Source organism: Argiope bruennichi, chromosome 3, assembly GCF_947563725.1.
Source record: "Argiope bruennichi chromosome 3, qqArgBrue1.1, whole genome shotgun sequence".
NCBI lineage: Eukaryota > Metazoa > Arthropoda > Arachnida > Araneae > Araneidae > Argiope > Argiope bruennichi.
Window position 1 is genome coordinate 71,065,207 of NC_079153.1, and position 20,139 is coordinate 71,085,345.

The 20,139-nt window shown below is 30.1% G+C and overlaps 1 protein-coding gene across 1 annotated transcript in view; it reads right to left on the bottom strand.

Annotated features, from left to right (window-relative positions):
- The window catches only part of LOC129963561 (uncharacterized), a 62,282-nt gene that overhangs the window by 31,837 nt on the left and 10,306 nt on the right, over positions 1-20,139 (bottom strand). The window contains exon 2 of the mRNA XM_056078021.1: positions 13,110-17,121. Within this exon, the coding sequence (XP_055933996.1) occupies positions 13,110-16,983 (3,874 nt within the window). The 5' untranslated portion in view covers positions 16,984-17,121. The remainder of the gene's footprint in view (positions 1-13,109; positions 17,122-20,139) is intronic.

Sequence of the window (20,139 nt, forward strand, 5' to 3'; positions counted from 1 at the left end):
ATACTATTAATCGCACGCAAGGGAATAATCGCCAAAAAAATTTGCCAAAGATGACTCAATAGATTCAGTAAATATGCTAAATTCACACCAAAGATCAATATTTCGTAACTCTTGTACGCCAATGCCTTTCAAGGCGTTTGCTGGGATAACACTTTTATGAAAGAGTATGCGATAAAATTTTTGGGTGACTACACCCGCTAGTTAAATACAGTATACTCTCAGTAATGCGATAAACATCAAACTAACAAAAGCTTCGGTATAAACGAAGTTCATTTAAATATATATATATATATATATATATATATATATATATATATATATATATATATATATATATATATATATATATATATATATATATATAAACGCAGTTTCACTAAATTTGTAAGTTGATCGTTTTTTACATAATGTTGCCATTAAATCTTTCTCTCCCTTTATTTTATTTAGTTTGTTTTATTCATGCTTTTAATCTTTATCCCACATGCATTTAAATAATTTCAAACTATGGTAGTAAATACAAAGTAGAAATTTTATTTCATTTATTTTTTCAAAACTGGCAACATAAATTATTGTTGAATAAATATTAACAGACAAAATTGGGGCTTGAAAACCACTTTTTAGCCCCTAACTTCAAAGCAATTTCAGCTATCGAAAAACTTTAAATACAAAAGCTGTTCGTTTTAATGAGGTACTAATTTCCCTAATTTATTTTATTATTTTTATCTTCAATATTAAGAAAGTTATAGCGAACTGAAAATGTCACTCTCCCGACATTCCTCCCCCACCCTTTGAACTAAATGGCCCATCTACGAACTCATCCAAAGTTTTACATCTTTTACAATGTATTCCAAACTGGTTAAAATTTAAATAAAATTACTGTATCAACGAAACAAAACTATGTTATCTTATTTACATGATAACATGGGAAACATTATAACATTATACTCATATATAAACTTTGGGGCTGTAGGGACCATGATCGGTGCAGATCTGCAGATATATTTTCCCGAAGTCTTATCATGAGAACCATTGCAATAGGTAGTCTTCCTATAACGGATTTATCTAAAAATGTGAGATGAAGTCTCCGTATAGTTTGAAATGCATAGTAAAATTTTATTCATATATTAATAATTCATACTAATTCCTCTGATCTAATTATATTAACGAATGCATATCTATTACAATTTGTAGCATTAAATCCAACTCAAATGAGCTTTCTTAACTCAACCTGCGCAAGTTTCAAATAAATAACAATCAAAGAGAATAAATTTTAGTTTTAATCTTTATTCAGATTTACTCTTTTTAATTAGCAAAAATATTCAGTTCAACAAACGATATTTTTTTTCTTTCACTGGAGTCTTTTTAACTACAACGTCTAGGTAACATTTTATTGGGGAAAGACTTGGCCAACTTTTTCATATCTCACAATTTAACGAAATCTGTTTTGATACTTTATATCTAGGGTTTTCAAATAAGACTAATGAGTATAAAAAGAAAATATCAGAATATAGAACAGAAATGAACATAAAACAGAAAGAACATCTACCTAATCATCCTACACTCTTTCTTAAATTCCTTTTCACAATTCATGATAATAGAATTCACACTTGGACGTCTCCATGCGATTCATTTTCATTTTATTTCGTGTTCACCATCTGGAACTGCGTGGAGTAGATGAGCTAGCTTCATATGTGATTAATTATATGCATGATCTGGTATTTTAGGCATTTTAATAACCTCTTTTTAGGTATGCGGGGGAAACTTTTTCGTGTCGTTTCACATGCAAAAGAAAAGGAATTTTTTGCGAACTAGTTTATTAATTTCCCCTAATTAAAGAGGCGTACTTTTTTCACTCCAGATCAAAATTTATAGAAAATACTAGATTAGTATTGGGAAAGAAAAATTACTTTCCTTTTTTATTTTAAACCAATTAATTAGATTTATACACTGCTGATGGTAGCTCAGTCAATCAGGCTTACTTCCAGTTGGAAAATTTTTCCTAATGATGCCAATTATATTTTGCTTTGTTTGAGTCTGTAAAATGAATTGATGAAAAATTTATGAGGTCTAATTCTTTATGTAATCCTTCGGTTCCAAAATCATATTTAATAAAAGATTATTGACTTGCTAACATCTTAAATAAACCCCCTTCCCCTGTGATAAAAACTGATCGAATTACGAATTTTTGAACATTATTCTTTTCTAGATTCTGGAAAACATTAATGTTCCAATGGCCATTTAGAAAAAGATCCCCACCTTCCTCATTCAATGTGCGATTTTTCTCTAAGAATTGGCCTAAAGCAATGGTATGCAAAACTTTATAACTCGGTCAGTTTTGATTACAAAAGAATGGAACTCTTTTAATTTGAGATGTTTTTGTGAAAAGAATATTTTATTAAATATATTTAATAAAGCTCGCTGAATGTATAAAAGACTTTTATACATTCAGACTCCTTTATGGACTCAAACAAAATAAATATATAATTATTTACATTATTTCGAGCACTTTTTAAAAAATGAAGCACACGCATACTTTTAAGGAATTAAAAATTAGCAATTGAATTACAACTATTAATTCTATATTGAATTCTATAAAAGATAAAAACAGTAATGTAATAAGAATTTCTTAAAATGTATTTAACCCATGACTTCAATTACAACTTCATGACTGAAGTTTGATACACATGGAAATATGATACAATTTCAGAGATTTTTCTTCTCTGAAGCAAACGGTACTTTAAAATTATTCTCAGCTTTCCATGTTAGAATTTTATAAGGTTATAAATTGTATTATTTATAAAAAATGTCAAGGTATCAATTTTTTGTGCGTCAAGATATCAATCTATTTAATTGCAATAATAGATTTACAGAAATTTTGTTCAAAATTACAGAACGTATTTATTTAAATTAGTTGAAATAATTTATTTTAATGATGAGTCTCCCTTTAATGACACTGTCTTATTTTCTGTATTGCTCTCTCATAAGCAATTGAAATTATATATATATTATACAGATATTTTTATATTATATATATGCATATTATATTTATATAAAGAAATTGTGAAGAAAACGTTTAAAAGCTGTAAGAATAATTTTTATATAAATGTACAAATAATAATAATAAAATTTCCTGGAACGAAAGTACCCATTTAGAATTTTTTTTAACGTACTTAGAACGGATTTTTTTTTAGATTTTATTAAGAATAAAAGCTTTTAAATTGGTGCATATTTTTACTAATCTTTATATAAATTATATTTGCCTTATCCTATTCTGGATTTTTTCAAAAATAACTAATAAAAATAATTAATATAATCAGTGCCCATAGTAAAAGGCACGTGCAATGTAATTCCATTAAAGTTCTCTATTCACCCATAAATAATCAAATTATTCTTACTTTTTATTAATAATTATATCATAAAAATATTAATTTAATAATTATACCAAATTTCATAACGTTAAATCTTTATGCGATCATCTAAACTAGTTTCAATTAATTTTATTCTTTCCCTAAACAAATAAATTATAATTACTATTCCAAATTATGATGTGGAGGTGCTCGTGACCACTTTGTCAAACCGCGGAACTCCGAATCATCACGACGTTGCCGTTGCCGTTGCCGTTATATTGATCATTTATTCATTCCATTGATAAAAGAGTTGTTTAAATCCTAATAATGGAGTTTTATTTTCTTTGCATATGAAAAAATAGACCAGTGTCTATATAGGCTCTGAAATACATTATTAAATCGATTCTTCGCTAAGAAACAATAATTTTATCTTTGTAGCACGTATCTGTTTGAAAGTTTTTGCGAACCAACACTCTCACTATTGATTATTGTTTCACTAACCTTTTATAATCTTTTTATTAATATAATAATCCCATTTGCATGACTTTGTCCTTGAAATACGTAATCTAATCAAAGAATCATCACGTTTCTAAACGTCATTATCAAGAAGACCGATCGGTATCACGAATACATGAATAGTCGAGGATATAATCCACAATACATTTGAAAATTTGATCAATCTTAAGCTCACTTGTCTAATGTGAATTGATAAGTCTTCTTGTTAAATCGCTTGAACAAACCCCATATCGGATAAGAACAGTGGCGGATTTCCGACTTGGCAGTAGCCAAGGCCACTGAGCTAAAGAGATGGACATAGTAAAACGATCAAAAATTTTTATTAAAGAAGTTGACACATTAATAATTTTGTAAAAAATTCAATGAATTATAACGTATTAAAATTATAATTTTATCAAGCATAGTTAGTCAGATTCTAATCATTCAGATCAGATTACATTCACTAAGTTATTATAATATTTGCAAACACAAAGCGTCTGCTTTGATAATAATGAGTGCAAGCCTGGTCGTCACGCACTCATGATTTAAAAAAATTCATTGCATTTTCAAAAGTTACAAAATTAAAAAATAATAACTTAAAATAAATCGTTAACATGATGTTAAGTCAAAAATGTGCTTAAGTATAAAGTGACCAGTTGATCAAAACAGGGCCTCATTCTGTGCGCTGTCTGGGGTGAAAAAATGATTACATCTGTCTTTAGATAATACTAGTTATTTTATAATTTATACGAACAATTAATCAACAAATAATGAATTGATAAATTCATTATTTTTATTTTAATAACTTTTGAAAATATATGCTTCTATTATTTACTCTGACTGATGACTGCTCGGCAGTCATGTCTGTGCACAAAAGATGTTAAGTGATTATAAATGCTGTCATGGCTAAATTTACATACTGAAACCGATAGGAAACTGGCTTATTATACTTGAGAAAGTTTTAATATAGCCCTAATATTATTTTAATTCATAGTTCGAATATTTTTTAAAACTTTTAATCTACAAAATCTTCCAAATAAATAATTTTTTACAAATTTATTTATAATAAACAAACACTAATAGCAGTTCTAATCAACTTGCATGCGGATATCTTCATCTTAGCTGTCTAATTTGCCTAATAAAAAAAAATCCTCCTCTGGACAGAAAATGACTGCAGGTGAAATTTTAAACAAACAAACAAACAAAAAAAGCTTCGAAATTTAAGAGGAAAATCGTTTTATTTCATTCATTCTTTCTCACTAACTTAATTTTTTTTTTATTATTATAATTAAAAAAAATAGCAGATAGTACTCTTTATAAATAAAAAGAAATTTAAAGAAAGATCAATGGTGAAATAAACAAATTTAACAGGTTTTTGATGCTACAAGATAAATCCAAATTAAATGATCCCCAAATTTAAATTCCCATCAGCGAGCTACTTCTATCTTTAGCAGACCATAAATTGAGCAACCAAACTATTAAATTCGCTTCTTTTCCCATGCCAATGATTTATTCTGATTTTTAATGCAAAATCGAATCAAATTGATAGTCCGAGGATCCTCATTTGGAATTCACTCTTAACCTAATTATTAGGCGTAGCGAGATTATGGAAAAGATAATGTCTTCGACTTGAAGCAGATGTGCAACTGTAACCGAATAAATAAGTTCAGAACTTCCCACAGGAAAATACGGAACTAATGCGCTTGCGTGGAAGAAGACGATATGGAATTTTAGACTGCGATGTTAAGCTGCGAAACTCTTTATTTCCGCCAAAGGGGGAAAAATAATCCCATGCTTTAGAATTAGTTATTGAACAGTAATTTTTCACGGCTATACTTGGAATAATTTGTAGCTTCATATGAAGTTTTAGAGGCGATTGACATTGAAAATGTGATGGAATATTTTTATTGGTTGGTATTAAAAATGAATTAGGTGTATACGCTGATATCGAAATCCACGATTTGTATAATTGTTTTCTTGCAATATCTCATTTTATTTTTAAAACTTATGTTGCTTTTTTCATTATTTTTACATCATTTGAAATTTATGTTAGCACAAGATAGTTCTGAATATTTGAAATGAAAATATAATTATTTTGTATGATATTTTATGACTAGACAAACGCATTCTTGTATTTGAGACTTGAACTTGTAAATGATATTCTGAAAATAATATATATATATATATATATATATATATATATATATATATATTGAATTTAGATTAGTTTTGTCTAATTTTTTCAGTGTACAATTTTCTATTGCAACTTTCAGCTTCTGATAACATGATGTATCAAAATCCAATAAATAATAATGAAAAAAATATCATAAGGATACTTTTGACAGAAAAAATTATTGAAAAAGAATATGCTTGATATGCTTTTAACTAATGTATGTCGAAATAATACACCATTCGAAATGGTTTCATAATGTAATATTCTACTGAGTGGATTCAGATTATTATCTTTTAAAGATTGTTTGGTAACATCAATCATTTTTTCCAGTTAAAATTAGGTGAATCATTTATTACGTCTTTTGTTGCCATTATTAAATTCATAAAGAACAACTAAATATCCTTAAATGAATAACGATCAATAGATTTATAAGTATGAAATGAAGTTTGTGTGTAAACTATATAAATACACAAACAAATGGTATGAAATATAGCTAAATACCTATCGCAAGAAATTTAATTAGTATAATTTTAATTTTAATGTAGAAAAAAAAGTATAAAATAACAGCGCGAAAATAACTTAGAAATATTTTACCAGTTAAATTCCATCTTAAGCAGTTTTGTATTGATAAACGTTACTCAGATAATTCAGTAATTTACTTTACATTTTTAATTTAATAATTCTTATATTTGGTACTATCAGTAGTTTAATTTTATCAGCATCACATTTCAAATAGAAAGAACTATTTTTGGGATGAACTAGAATTTCGTAATTTTGAGCAGTGGTCTGTTAATAAGAACGACATCTGATTAAAATAAATACTTAATACATTTGATACATAAAACATTATTTTGAGGTATGAATCTTAAATTCTTGTAGCAGATATATTAGTACAATATTTTGGTTAAATTAGAAATAATCAATAAGTTGTTTCGGAAATATATTTTAAACTATATATATTTTGAGACTTAATGAGTTTTTCTTTTATATATAGAAATAATGCCAATTAAATATGCCCCGTCTAAAAATTTAATTTAAATAACTTAACAGATAAATTTTTCAATTCAAATATTTTTATAGCAAATGGTTTGAATGTTAAGTAAGTACAAGACAGTCTCTAAGAGAAATACATAATTTACACCGATTTATTAAGTGTTTTACAGTCTCTAGAATCATCCCATCTTCATTTTAGAAACCAACCTTTGGTTTTTAAGATTTAAAAGACTTTCTTCTCGTGGATTTACTATTTTTCTACGTTTGATGCCTTCTCATGAAGGTATTGGGGGCAACGAGAAGGCGGAGAGTCGCCAAATCGGTTACTACTACTGCAAATATTAGTATCCCTATGAGTGATTTAAAAAGCACATAACTTTGCTCTACCTATCAAAATGGGAGAGGTAATGGGATCTATTAACAGAAAACAAACTTCATAATGTGAAACCTCGTGTGGAACCTTGGCCATGTCTTCCAAATAGAAAAGCAGACACTATCTTAACCCGTTTGCGCATAGGTCACACTAGATTCACCCATCGCCATTTCCTTTTTGGAGAAGAGACACCAATGTGCTCGCAATGCAATTACAACATGTCTGTTTATCATATTCTCAGTGAATGTCCAAATTTTAATACTCAACATTTGCATCATTTTAGCAACTTCATATCTCTTTTACACACTTAATAAAATATCACATGCTCACGTTTTTGCATTTTTGAAATCAATACGTTTTTATCCCCATATTTAAGTATCCTTCATCTTTTTCAAAGGTTTTTACATTGCTATTTATAACTCAAATTTTATATTTTAATCCTAAAATAAAAAATACAGTTTGGCGCAGCATAGTCAACACCATGGCTCTTCTGTTAATAAAATACAAAAAATCCAAATCTAAATGTTAAGTAAGCATTCTGAATTTTTATATTTCCTTCATTTGGCTTCAACTTAAAATATATGCTAACGCATATATTTATTTTGCATTCTTTGTATATTTATTTCATAATAAGCTTCATTAAGTATGTTCAATAGCATTAACATAGAAGGGGGAGAAAGCGTGACTGCAAACGTGTAAAATAATTTTTGCGAACAGTTGGCATCAAATTGTTTACAAACTTGCGTTTCAATTCTGTGTGAAACAGGATTTTATACCGTTATTCCTCATTCTTTCTTAAATATCCAATTAGAATTCTGCATCACGAAAAAGTACTTGGAAACGGGGGTAATTAATTACTCCACTTATTGACCTTATTTACCCATCCCCGGTTTATTTGCTCTAATTTTACATCAAATCATCCCAACAGTTTTCTTTTTTTCGTCTCCCAGTAGCAGAAGTTACCCTTGTTTAACATATCATTGACATACTGCCCAATCCACTATAAACAAGACCTAATTATTTACATATTGACCGGATGCGCAGGGATTTTTTTTTTCTACTATCTTTTTTATTACACGTTTGCTATCATTAACAGAAAAATGAGCGCCTTTGGCTCAGAATACCAATGAAGAAAAACTTATAGATTTTTGTTTATCCGCGCGGTTAAGCAGTCGCAAAGCATGCAGAGCGTAAAAACTAACTCAGTGGAAAAAATGAGAAAATTCGTTTCTGAAGATGCGAGCCCGAAAGCGATTCTCAGACCTGCGTGCGAAAGACTGTTAGAACTATACCAAACGATTTTTTTTTTTAATCGCGTGTTCTTTGTTTCACTTTGTGCTTCCAGATTTGCACGAAAACAAAGCAAGTTTCTCATAATATTTCATATTAGGCATGAATACTTTCTTTCTGGCAAAAAGGAAAAAAGAATCCTTTAAAAATAACACGCGATATCTCATGATGAGAAATGGAATAAAAATTCAAAAACTTTTTAACTTCGATAATGTTCGTTTTCCATTTCAACCATTGGTTTTGTATCATTCAGGAAAAATAGCTAGATTGTATTAAAAAAATTAAATACTATGTTTCGAATCATAATGGAACCTAATTTTCAATTACTGACATGGTTCAATTATCAGTAAGGTTCGGTAAATAGGGAGCATCACTCTAGTTCTCAGATAGGATTTATTTATGTACTTTATTTAGTCGAATATTTGGATTTTAAAATGTCTTAATAAGTTGATTTAAGAATTTTTTCAGGCCTAAAGTTGGTGGATGAAATTTATGAATTTTTCCTTTAATATATATATATTCCTTTTCCTTTAATATATATGATGATGCAAAACATATAAACTGCATTAAATGCGATGAAACTGTAATAACATAATGACAAATATGTGCGCTATTATGATAAGTTTGCTTTTTGTTTAGGACGAGTTTTACATATTATTATTAAATTAACATTTCTATAAATATTTCTGCTTTCGTTTAACGATTAAATCGTTGCAATCTTGATCAACAATTTTCCTGAAATCTAATTACTCAAGAATTCACTAAATCAGAATCTTTTCTTTCATTTAAATATTAATAATTATTAAGATGTCTATAATTTCTACTGGAAATTACTCTTGAGATGAACCTCTACAGAGGAGAACATTAAGCTGTCTACATTTAAAAGAAAACAAGAACAAGTATTTTATAAATACATTTTTTATCATCTATTAATTCTTACGCCTTTTTTGGAATATTTTAAAAAAAATGGTATATTGTTGTCGTTTTCCTTCAGCACCATTTATTGAAGAATGTTGTAGCCATTAATTATATTGTAACAGTGCATTTATCATTTTGTTCTAAGAAAAGTAGTGACATCATCTTTTAAAATTTATTATAACAAAATATTATTTTCTTCGTATTCCGAATACAAAATATCCCTTTTTATATTTGAATGAAAATTTACATATCTTTTGATTTCAGCGTTGCCACTAAATCAGCATTTATTTATAAATTAGATAGTTACATAAAATTTGGTGGTTTTTATGATTAATGCTTGAAAATTGAAGACTTTATCGTTTTCTTACTTTAATAATACTATTTGGTTTCACAGATTTCTAATTCATGAATCTTTAATATTTGATAGAAATTAATTATAAATTATTCTTAATACATACAATTTAAGATTGGTTAACTTGCTTTTGTTTCAATCGTCATATTGTTACACTGTAACTTTGCTTCTCAGTTTCTTTTTTATTTTGTTCAAAGAAAGGCAGTTATATCATTTCTTTTTAATTTATTATACTAAGATATTATCTTTTTTGTACTCCGCATACAAAATACCCATTTTTATATTGGAAGAAAAAATTTTATATGAGTTGATTGCCGTGTTAGATCACTAATCCAGTATTTATTTATAAATTGGAGAATTGCACAAATTTTGGCAGTTTCTGTGATTAACACATGAAAATAAGACATTATTATTTTTTTTTACTTTCTTAATACTAATTGGCTTTATAGATTTTTATTTTATAAATCTTTAATATTTGATGGAAATTAATTATAAATTATTCTTAAGACAAACAATTTGGGATTGGTTAACTTGCTTTTGCCTCCATCGTTATATTGTTACATAATAACTTTGTTTTGCCATTTATTTTTTTAATACTAAAAATATGTTCATTAAAACAGAAAAAAGAAGAAAAAAAATCAAAAATTTGTTGAATCAGCGGAAATTTTGGTATTTTTTAAAATAAGAGTTGAATAGGGAAACTTAGGAGAATAATTAAAGGATTAATTTATTTTAATTGCTTTTACCTCTGTTACAATTGTAAATAATTATGAACTTTAAAAATATTACGGAAATTCATATTCTCCCTTCATGTCAGGACTTTTTTCTATAATTTATTCTCTTGAACGAAATGCTAAAGAAATGCATGAATAATAATTTACATTGGATTACCAGCTTCACAAGTATTTTACATACTAAATCGCTAACAAAATTATTTTAAATGAGTCATAAATAATCTTCCATTTCGGAATTTTTGAATCCGAACAAGGAACAACTGTTGAAGGGCATACTTTATTTTCACAGATTCTCAATCTCCCAAATCAACCTTAATCTATCTTCTTTAGGCTAAGATTCTTATCTCTAGATATGGGATGTTGAGGTTTACAGACTCTCACTGATTCTATTAAAAAGGTTTATTATAATCGAATTCTAATTCAATTCTGACTAATCCGATCTATGAGAATCAGGTTTGAACAATACAATTACGTTTTAGAAATATGTTTTTAGAACAGTTATTTGCAACGAGTAAGGAATGAAAAGGAAAGTAAAACATTCCGAAATATTTGCATAATAACCTGGAGACGGTACATCAAAGAAATTTTGAGAGATTTTAGAACTTTTTCTTTTAACTTTTCATGTAAATCTTCCATCAAGAATTGCTATCTCTAAACATGAATTGATTCTCTTTTAAACGTAAAATAAATTTGATTCTCTTTAAAAAAATTTTGATTCTTTTTTTTTTATGTTACCTCTAAACATAAATTTAAACTTTTAAGAGCTATCTCTAAACTTTAATTTGATTCTCTTTTAAAGGAATAGTCAAATTAGATTTGCTGAAGTAGAAAAGTATGTCAAAGTATATAAAGAAAATGCATAATTTTTTCTCCTGTTTTTTTAGAGGGGGGAGAGGGGACTTGTTCTTCTAACAAAGAAAATAGGAAAGTAGTATGAACCAATTCAATTATGCTGTTAAGAAATTTGTTGACATTACTGAATTATTTATGAGTTGTTAAAACTCTCATTAAAACATTGTCACGTAGATCTCTTAGTTATGATTATTTTATTCCTTTTGCAAGCTTGATAAATGTATGAAATGAATAAATTTATATTGAAATGTAGAAACTCGTACATCCCTTTAAATCAACCTTCTCAATTTACACTTTTTTCTGATTTCTTTACTTTACTCTTGTGATTCGACTTTTCCTTGTTGAATACTCTACTGTCATATACTTCTTCTCAGCCATCATTTCCTTTGAAGTTTTATTGATAATTCTTATGGTTAAGATCTTAATAGTCAAAAAGTACAAAAAGATTTTATAAAATTTGTAGGATTCATTCTTTTATCTTGAATTTGCTTTCATTTTCATAAAAGTATTAGTTCTATTCCCTAAAAAAATGTAAAGAACATTGAAAAAAAATCACATTAACTTATGAGTAAAGCTGAGAATCGCTTATTGTGATAAGTATCTAGTCAAGTGGAAAATTCAATACAATTCTCGAGTTCTTTTCATGGTTTTCAACGTATTATAGAATTAAATTCAAATGACTACAGATATCACAGCATGTCTGGGGCTGCATCAAGTTTACTACGACAATTGTTATCAGTATATGCTTAAGACCAGCATGATATCTCTAAAGATCCTGTGTTCATGAAAGGTATAACATATTTTATTGCCTTAATACCCAGCTCTAAGTACTTTTATTTCACTATTGTTCAGTAGCGTTTCAAAGAATTACCCTCACCCTGTTTTGGCATCCAGTGTAAACTGAACACAACGCATAAAGTCGGGCATTATGCCAACGCATAATAACCTCCAATGAGAGGAAAACTATTCCCGACCCATCATACAGAAATACGAATCGGCATCGACGATGAGTCCAGAAAGCAGCACCATTATTATTTTATGCACATGGAAAGGCAGAACTAAACAACACGCAGGAAACTTCAAGCGTCTGATGTGACCTTATCCCCTCCCCCCCCCATTGGGAATTTAGACTTTCATAATTTACTCTCTTCAAACGAACTTAAAGAAACAAAATTCTATGTTGTTGGATTTTTTTTTCTCATTTTAAACCATTATATTTTGTTTTAAATTGCCAACATTGGCTCTGCATAGATCTAATTAACTCATAGCGTACCCACAGACAATAAACTTCTGCTCTAAATCAGTAACTTGGGTAGTTTAGTAAAATTCTTTCGATGAACAGAATCCAAAATTCTTAATTTTTTAGTTATCCTGAAAGTATTTTCAAAAAAGTTTACGTATTAATGTTTTTTGTACTATAACTTTTTGATCAAAATAGTGAAAGAAATATAATTTTTAAATAATAAAAACTTAATTTCCAGATATGTGAAGCAAAAATGTAATATATATAGATTGTTTAGTTAAAAAATATATCATTATTAATGAATCTAACATTTAAACGAAAATTAAAAATTGTACTCACTTTTTACAGCCCATTGTTCCAGTCCTTTGATTCCTCGAAGCCATCTAAGAAGAGAAAATGTGCAGTCACTGGAAAGGCTGATATCAGAACTAAAACCCATGACCATGGGCAGGAGGTGGCGGAGGCCTTTGGACATCATCTCCTGCATTTTTATTTTAGTAGATCTCAGAGTATCAACAATTAATTGTTCCTGATCAATCATTTCGGTCGTAGTTTCGTAAATACTAGTATTATTTGGTGAAGAAGTCGCATAGAACTTGGTCGCATAATGTTTCTCTGTTTCGGTCGCAACTTCCACTTCATCTATTTCTGTTGGATTAACATATTCCTCAAGCGTAGCATATGCTACCGATTCTGCATTAGATTCTGTTGAGAATCTTTCAATACTAGGGAGAGTGGTTATTTCATCTTCATATGCTGTGCCGAGACCAGGCACTGTGGTAGGTGTAGCATACATTGTGGAAAGACCAATCTTTCTGTAAGTTTTTGTAGATGGTGTCCTTTCTGTTGTTGATAATTTCTTGGGTGATGTTGTTGAACTTGAAAACACGGGTTTATGTTTCACTAGTGTGAATTTTCTGATAGTACTTTCTGTGACAAGCATTGGAGACTTATTTTTACGTTCAGATTCTGTACTTCTGTATTTTTGTGTGGGAGATACTGTAGGTGAATTTGCATACTTTTGAGTTGAAAACACAGCTGGTGGATTTGTGTGCTTTGGAGTTGAAAACACTGCAGGAGGATTTGTGGGCTTTTGAGTGGAAAGTTCTACAGGTGTATTTGTGTATTTTTGAGTGGAAAAGTCTGCAGGTGGATTTGTATATTTTTGAGAGGAAAGCACTGCAGGTGGTTTTGTGTACTTTTGAGTAGAAGATACTGTAGGGGACTTAGTCGTCATCTGAACTGAAAACATTGAAGGTGAATTTGTACTCTTTTCAGAAGAAACAACTACTGGAGAATTTGTTATGCTTGATGAGTATGGTCTTGTAACTGGTTTTAGATTGATATAATACGGCCTTTTGTCTCCTTTCGAAGCCATGCTTTGATTTCGACGAGCATTAATTCGTTCCAGTGCTCTGTTTCCATTTGATGTCATATTAAAACTGAATCTTTCGTTAGAGCGTGGAGGACTACTTGTCCTTTCAAATTCTTTTGAGACATCAGCAAACGGTAATTCACTAGATATTGGATAATTTGCAGTAGCTTTTGACTCTGCTGAAATTATACTGTCCAGTATGCTTTGTGTTGTACCAGTTTTAAAATTGAAAAATGTTTTGGAACTATTTTTGATGGAGACATCAGATACGCTCTCAGCTGAACTTCGGGGCAAAGATGAATAAGTGAATTTAAGTCTTTTAAATTCAGGTTTCTCTGTAGAAGAAGCTAGAGATGGATATAAGAGTCTCGTATTGTTTCTTCGTCCCAGTACTTTATTAGCAAGATTCCATGCATTTATGATTTTTCTATGCGTAGACATGGATTGGCTATTGTCTTGAAGCGTATGTCTGGTAAATGTTTCGTGTGGCATAGCCGTTGTTGCACTGGCTATCCAAGAACTAAAATAAGGTATACTGGTAGAAATAAGTCGACGATAAGCGAAATTTGTAACTGGATGCTCTTCAAAAATGGTCCAATTGTTGATAACATGTTGAGGACCTCTAAAATACTTTCTTGGTTCAGCATCACTGTTTTCATTTTCTAAATCTATCGGATATTCAGAAGAAGTTGTTATATCTTCAAATTTTTGAAACTGGGCTTTATTACGTACATTAATACCAAAAGGTGCAACAGAATGATCTGAGAAAGAACCAACATCACTGAAGGAGTCTTTTAAACTATTATCATTTTTGTACTCGTTTTGTATATTCATTGTAGAATTTTTCCTGAATATTTCAGCTGGTATATATTTAATATCACGGTTCCACTCTAACGCAGGTTCGGTATTGATATTTCCATTATGAATTTGCTGAGAATCAGGTAAATACTTTGGCTTCTGTGCATAATTATGTTCATTGGATACGTTCATCACTAATATAGGTATACGCTCCACGGATTTTGAACTTATAATTGGTTCAAGTACCGAACTAGATTCAACATTGTTTTTATTGTGATCAGAATGCATTTTATGGTTCTTCAATTCCGGAACGTTCGCTAAACCAACTGAACTTTTTGTACTTTGTTCTATGCTGCTTGTTTCAATGGACATGAACTGAGGAGGCAAATCTACTATGGGTTCAAAAGACAGATTTGGTTTGTTATCTATATGATAAAATTCTTTTGAGATATTTTTATATTTCAAAGTTTTTTCATCATTAATTGCTGGCAATATTTCTGGTTTGATTGTACGAATTAAATCACTAAAACCGTTTGGAAGTTTGGGTTCTAGGTTCATATTTTCTTTTATGGCAGGCATAACAATCGGTTTCTCTTTTTGGTATAATTGAGTTTGATCACTCACAACAAGGGAGGAAGAAATATTTGATTTTTGTAAATCCGTTGGTTTATTTATTTGTGCCGAAGGAAGACCAAAATTTTCTAGGCGGAAATCCCAATACTTTTTCACTGTTTCTGTTTTATTTAAAGGATTTTCTTCAACTGTGTGAACAACTCTCAATTTATCATCTCGAATTAAATCTCTATGAGGAACCTTTGGATTATTGCTTTGCAAATGAGGTTCTTCAATGTTTTGTGAACCACTTGTATGTTGGTCATCATCATCTTCTTCTGCACCATATGTATCAATGCCAAATGTTTCAGCATTTACTTTTGGAATATTTGGATGATTATTCACATGACCAACTGGATTATGTTGTCCGAAAGAATTCTCTTTTTGAAAATGAAAGTTTGGAGGAGGAATCACAGGAAATCTCTGGTTTGTATTTTTATTTTTATACAATTCAGGAGACGATCTTGGCGGGAATCTATTACCATTTTGATGTTCTGATCCTGGAAATCTTTGAGGAGCTATTCCTGGTTGAGACTGACGATAATTATGTCGCTGTTTTATAGGATCTGAGGATGTAAATCCTGGAGAAAATGGCCTGTTTGCTTGAGATGGAAACTTTTGAATTGCTGGTTGGCTGTGGGAACTAACCAATGGTTGTGTCTCAGGAAGTAGAGGGACATTTGGGTACATATTATAGTTCGGCTTTTGAGTAACTGGTATATGGTGATAGACATCAATTACCCTGTTTTTCTTTGGACGTCCATGCATTTGAGGAGTAGGATTTATAGGCGTTCCCTTAAGATTCTGAGAGAATCTATTCGGCGATGGATTTGAGTGTAGGGAGGGAACAGGCATGGATGCTGCGCTACTTTGTCGGAATGGCACTCTTTGTTGTCCTGCGCTATTAGGATTCTGGGAATTATACATGGGTGGATGTCTGGGCATTCCGTCATTGTTTGGTAAGCGCATAGGTCTTCTTGGAGGTTGAAGTCTTGGCTGTTCCTGATGATTGTACCGATTCTGTGTCCTTATATTCTGTTGCCCTGAATTATGGTTGGTACCATAGGCTGGATAATAGCGTTGCTGTTGTTGCGACTGTACTTCCGAAAGCAGTACTGGCTGAAGTTTTGGATGGGAAAAGGCCTTAATAGGCCTTTGTCCATGATGAGATGACTGGCGTATAGGAGGATTTTCAGCAGGCCTATTTCCCCTAAAAGACATTCTTAAATCTCTCATTCCTCGTTTTATTACACGTTGTATACCATTGGCTACACTTGGCAATTTTAAAGGGTTTGTGTTTTGTTGAAGCCACTTTAGATATCCATTCTGAGCACTTGATTTCAAAGGTCTACTAAATCGGGATACAGAGTTCCTTTTTGCTGCTTCTGAAACCACTACAATAGCAAATAATAAGAAACACCACTTCATCGTTATACTTTTACAGTTTTGATAAGTGACAGCTGGGCATATGTTTAATTTTTATTTCAATAAACCTATTCAATTCCAAAAGTTGACGTAATTTCACATATCCTGTTTCTAATGTTCAAGATCAAACTATTCGTAAGCCTACAAAAGAAAATGAAATAAGACGTAAGTAATTTTACCAACTTACTACAAACAAATTATTTTATAAAAAGTGAAATTCTTATTTATTTTTTAATCATCAACTTTTATCCTTTCTTTTGTGATATTATAGCAATTGTTTATGTAAATCTTTTTAGGAGAAATCATTAAAATTTTTATCAAGTACTCTTAACATAGATTGCAAATATTGTCTTATGTAACAGATGTATTTAAATTTGGTTTGAGTAAATATTGTTTTTATAGAATTTTAAAAAGACACTTGATATTGGGTCAAGTCTAAAGCGCAAGTGTTTGCGCCGATCACTTATATTTGCTTTGCTTCCTTTTATCCGTATTCTAAACTTTTTTAAATTGTTAATACTATGAAGAATGGATTAGAAAAAATAGAATTAATAAAAATAAGTGTAATATCGTCAACAAAGAAAATAGTCCAAATTTAAGTTGTAATTAAGAGATTTATACCAAATAAATATTATATTTCCTGTAAAATATCAATATTTATAATCATCAAATAACTTCTGTAACTTTGGGAGAAATTTAAAATTATCTCTGCGCCGTTTACTGCATTATTATCGAATGCGCAACTTTAATTTTGGCATCAAGCAATTCAGCGAATTCTTTGATATATTTAAAATATTTGATTAATCGGTATGCGAATAAATCTAAGCATAAATAAATAATTCGTCTAATGTTAATTCATCAAAGTCTCATTTTACGGATTAGATCGAAAGTCATTGCTAATAATTACTTTCCAATTTTTATCATGTGAGAACATGATGTTGCTTTGGTCTGAGGTTTTTGAAGCCTCAAAATACGTAGACAATAAATTGGCGATTTATCGCTTGAGGCATCAATTTTTCGCTTTTGGGGTTATTAGAAAATAATGCAGAAGGTTGTCACATTTGGCGATTTATCGCCAACTAAAGTTACAACTTGATTTCCAAATTATTCATTCTCTGAATTCTTACGAATTGTCTTAATTAATTTAAGTCATTAACCAGTTTAAACCGGCATGAAACAATCACGGGACTATCAGATTTTCTGTCGATATTTAGAAAAATTATGGTTTTTTTTTTTTTTTTTTTCCATCTTAAAGTCGGTCGAGCTCCAAAACCTTGTTTGCAGCTAGAAAAATTGAAAATGAAAGTTTAAGAAAATTATATATATATATATATATATATATATATATATATATATATATATATATATAGAGAGAGAGAGAGAGAGAGAGATAGAGAGAGAGAGAAGTGTCTCATAATTGTTTCAAACCGGTTTAAACAATTAAATAACTTAAACTAAGACAAATAATGACTAAAAATAATAATGTTCTCACATGATAACTTAAAATTTGCGATCGTAGATTTCATTTTTAATTTTTTTAACACTTTTTCTGCATTTTATCTTTTATTTTTAGAGGGATTACTATTTGTTTCAGTCCGATTTTGGTAATTAGTCTTGATTTAAGTGTTCACGAACTTTATGGACAGAGAAGATCCCAGAAAAGGAAACAAAACTTCTAATGTTATTGTACGTTCACATCTTAATATATATATATATATATATATATATATATATATATATATATATGTGGTAAATTAACTCCACGAGAGGGCACTCTGAGTTCATCCGGTGATAGCCAGCAGTCGGAGGGCAGAGTTCAGAGTTCACTAGACGAGGGGAGAGAACGGACGTCCGCCGAGAAGGGTGCGACCGGAAACCGAGAAGCCGTGATACTCTGAGAAAGCGCTGAAACTGGAATTCTTGCGTTGAAGGATTCCTCTGCAAATGACAGTGTACCACGCGTAGGTGGGAAAGATCCTTTGAACGACATCAACTGTGCATCTTCATGTAATATAAATTCCTTCTTCATCATTGAATTCCATTTGTAAAAACCATCCGAATCATCATTTGTTAATCAAGAATAAAAAGATTAAACTAATTCAAGTGGACTGATGCATTAAAACCCATCACACCCACAACCATGGGGGCTCGAAGCCGGTGAACAGCAAATTTTAAAAGGTACTGTGCTACTTCTGTTTTATATTTAGTCTTCCATATCTCTGAAAATGAGTATTTTAAATAATTTAAAGAAGTGTGATTTAAAAATACTTGCCGAAGAACTTGGTGAAACTGTGTCAGAAAATGCTAAAATTTTGGAACTTAAGAAATTAATTGAGAATTCCGATGTTTTTAAAACGGATCAAGAATTTGTCCATGGCGTCATCAAATCGATCGTTGAGGATCGTACTGAACAATCCAAGTTAGAGATTGAAAGAATGAAATTGGCCCGACTCGAGAAGGAGATTGAGCTAGAAAAATTGAAAAAACAATCATTGCCTAGTGAGCGATCAAACGTGCCTTTTAGTGTTGAAAATTTATTAAGAAGTATTAAAACACTAACAATTTCTGTTCCTGATAAACCCGAGGCATTGCATTTGTTTTTTACTTCCTTAGAAAAGGCATTTATTACTAAAGAAGTTCCTAAAGACTTCCAAGCTGAGATATTAATTAATTTGCTAGGGGTTAAAGCTAATAATGTTTTAACGTATGCAACTGAGCAGGATTTGTCGGATTATGAGAAATTAAAAGAGTTATTTTTAGCTGAATTTCAGCCGACATCTCGAGAATGTCTTGGTAATTTTAAAAATGCTCAACGTTTACCAAGCGAATCGCACGTAGAATTCGCATCGCGATTAACTGCAACATTTGATTACTATTGTCAGGTAAGAGAAGTAAAAAGAGATTTTAAAAAATTATGTGATTTAATTGTTGCAGATAAGTTGTACGAAACTTTGGATTTCCGAAATAAAGAATACATAGGTATTCGCGAAGGAAAAACATGGTTTCCGCCAACTCAGTTAGGTCGCGAATGTGATTTATTTTTTTCATCTCGGGGTAAATCGTTATCTGAAGTCAGTAATTCTTATGTATATAGTAGTGAAACGAAAGCATCAAGGTTTCAAAAACAGGCAATGGAAAGTGAATCGTTCCGTTGGAACA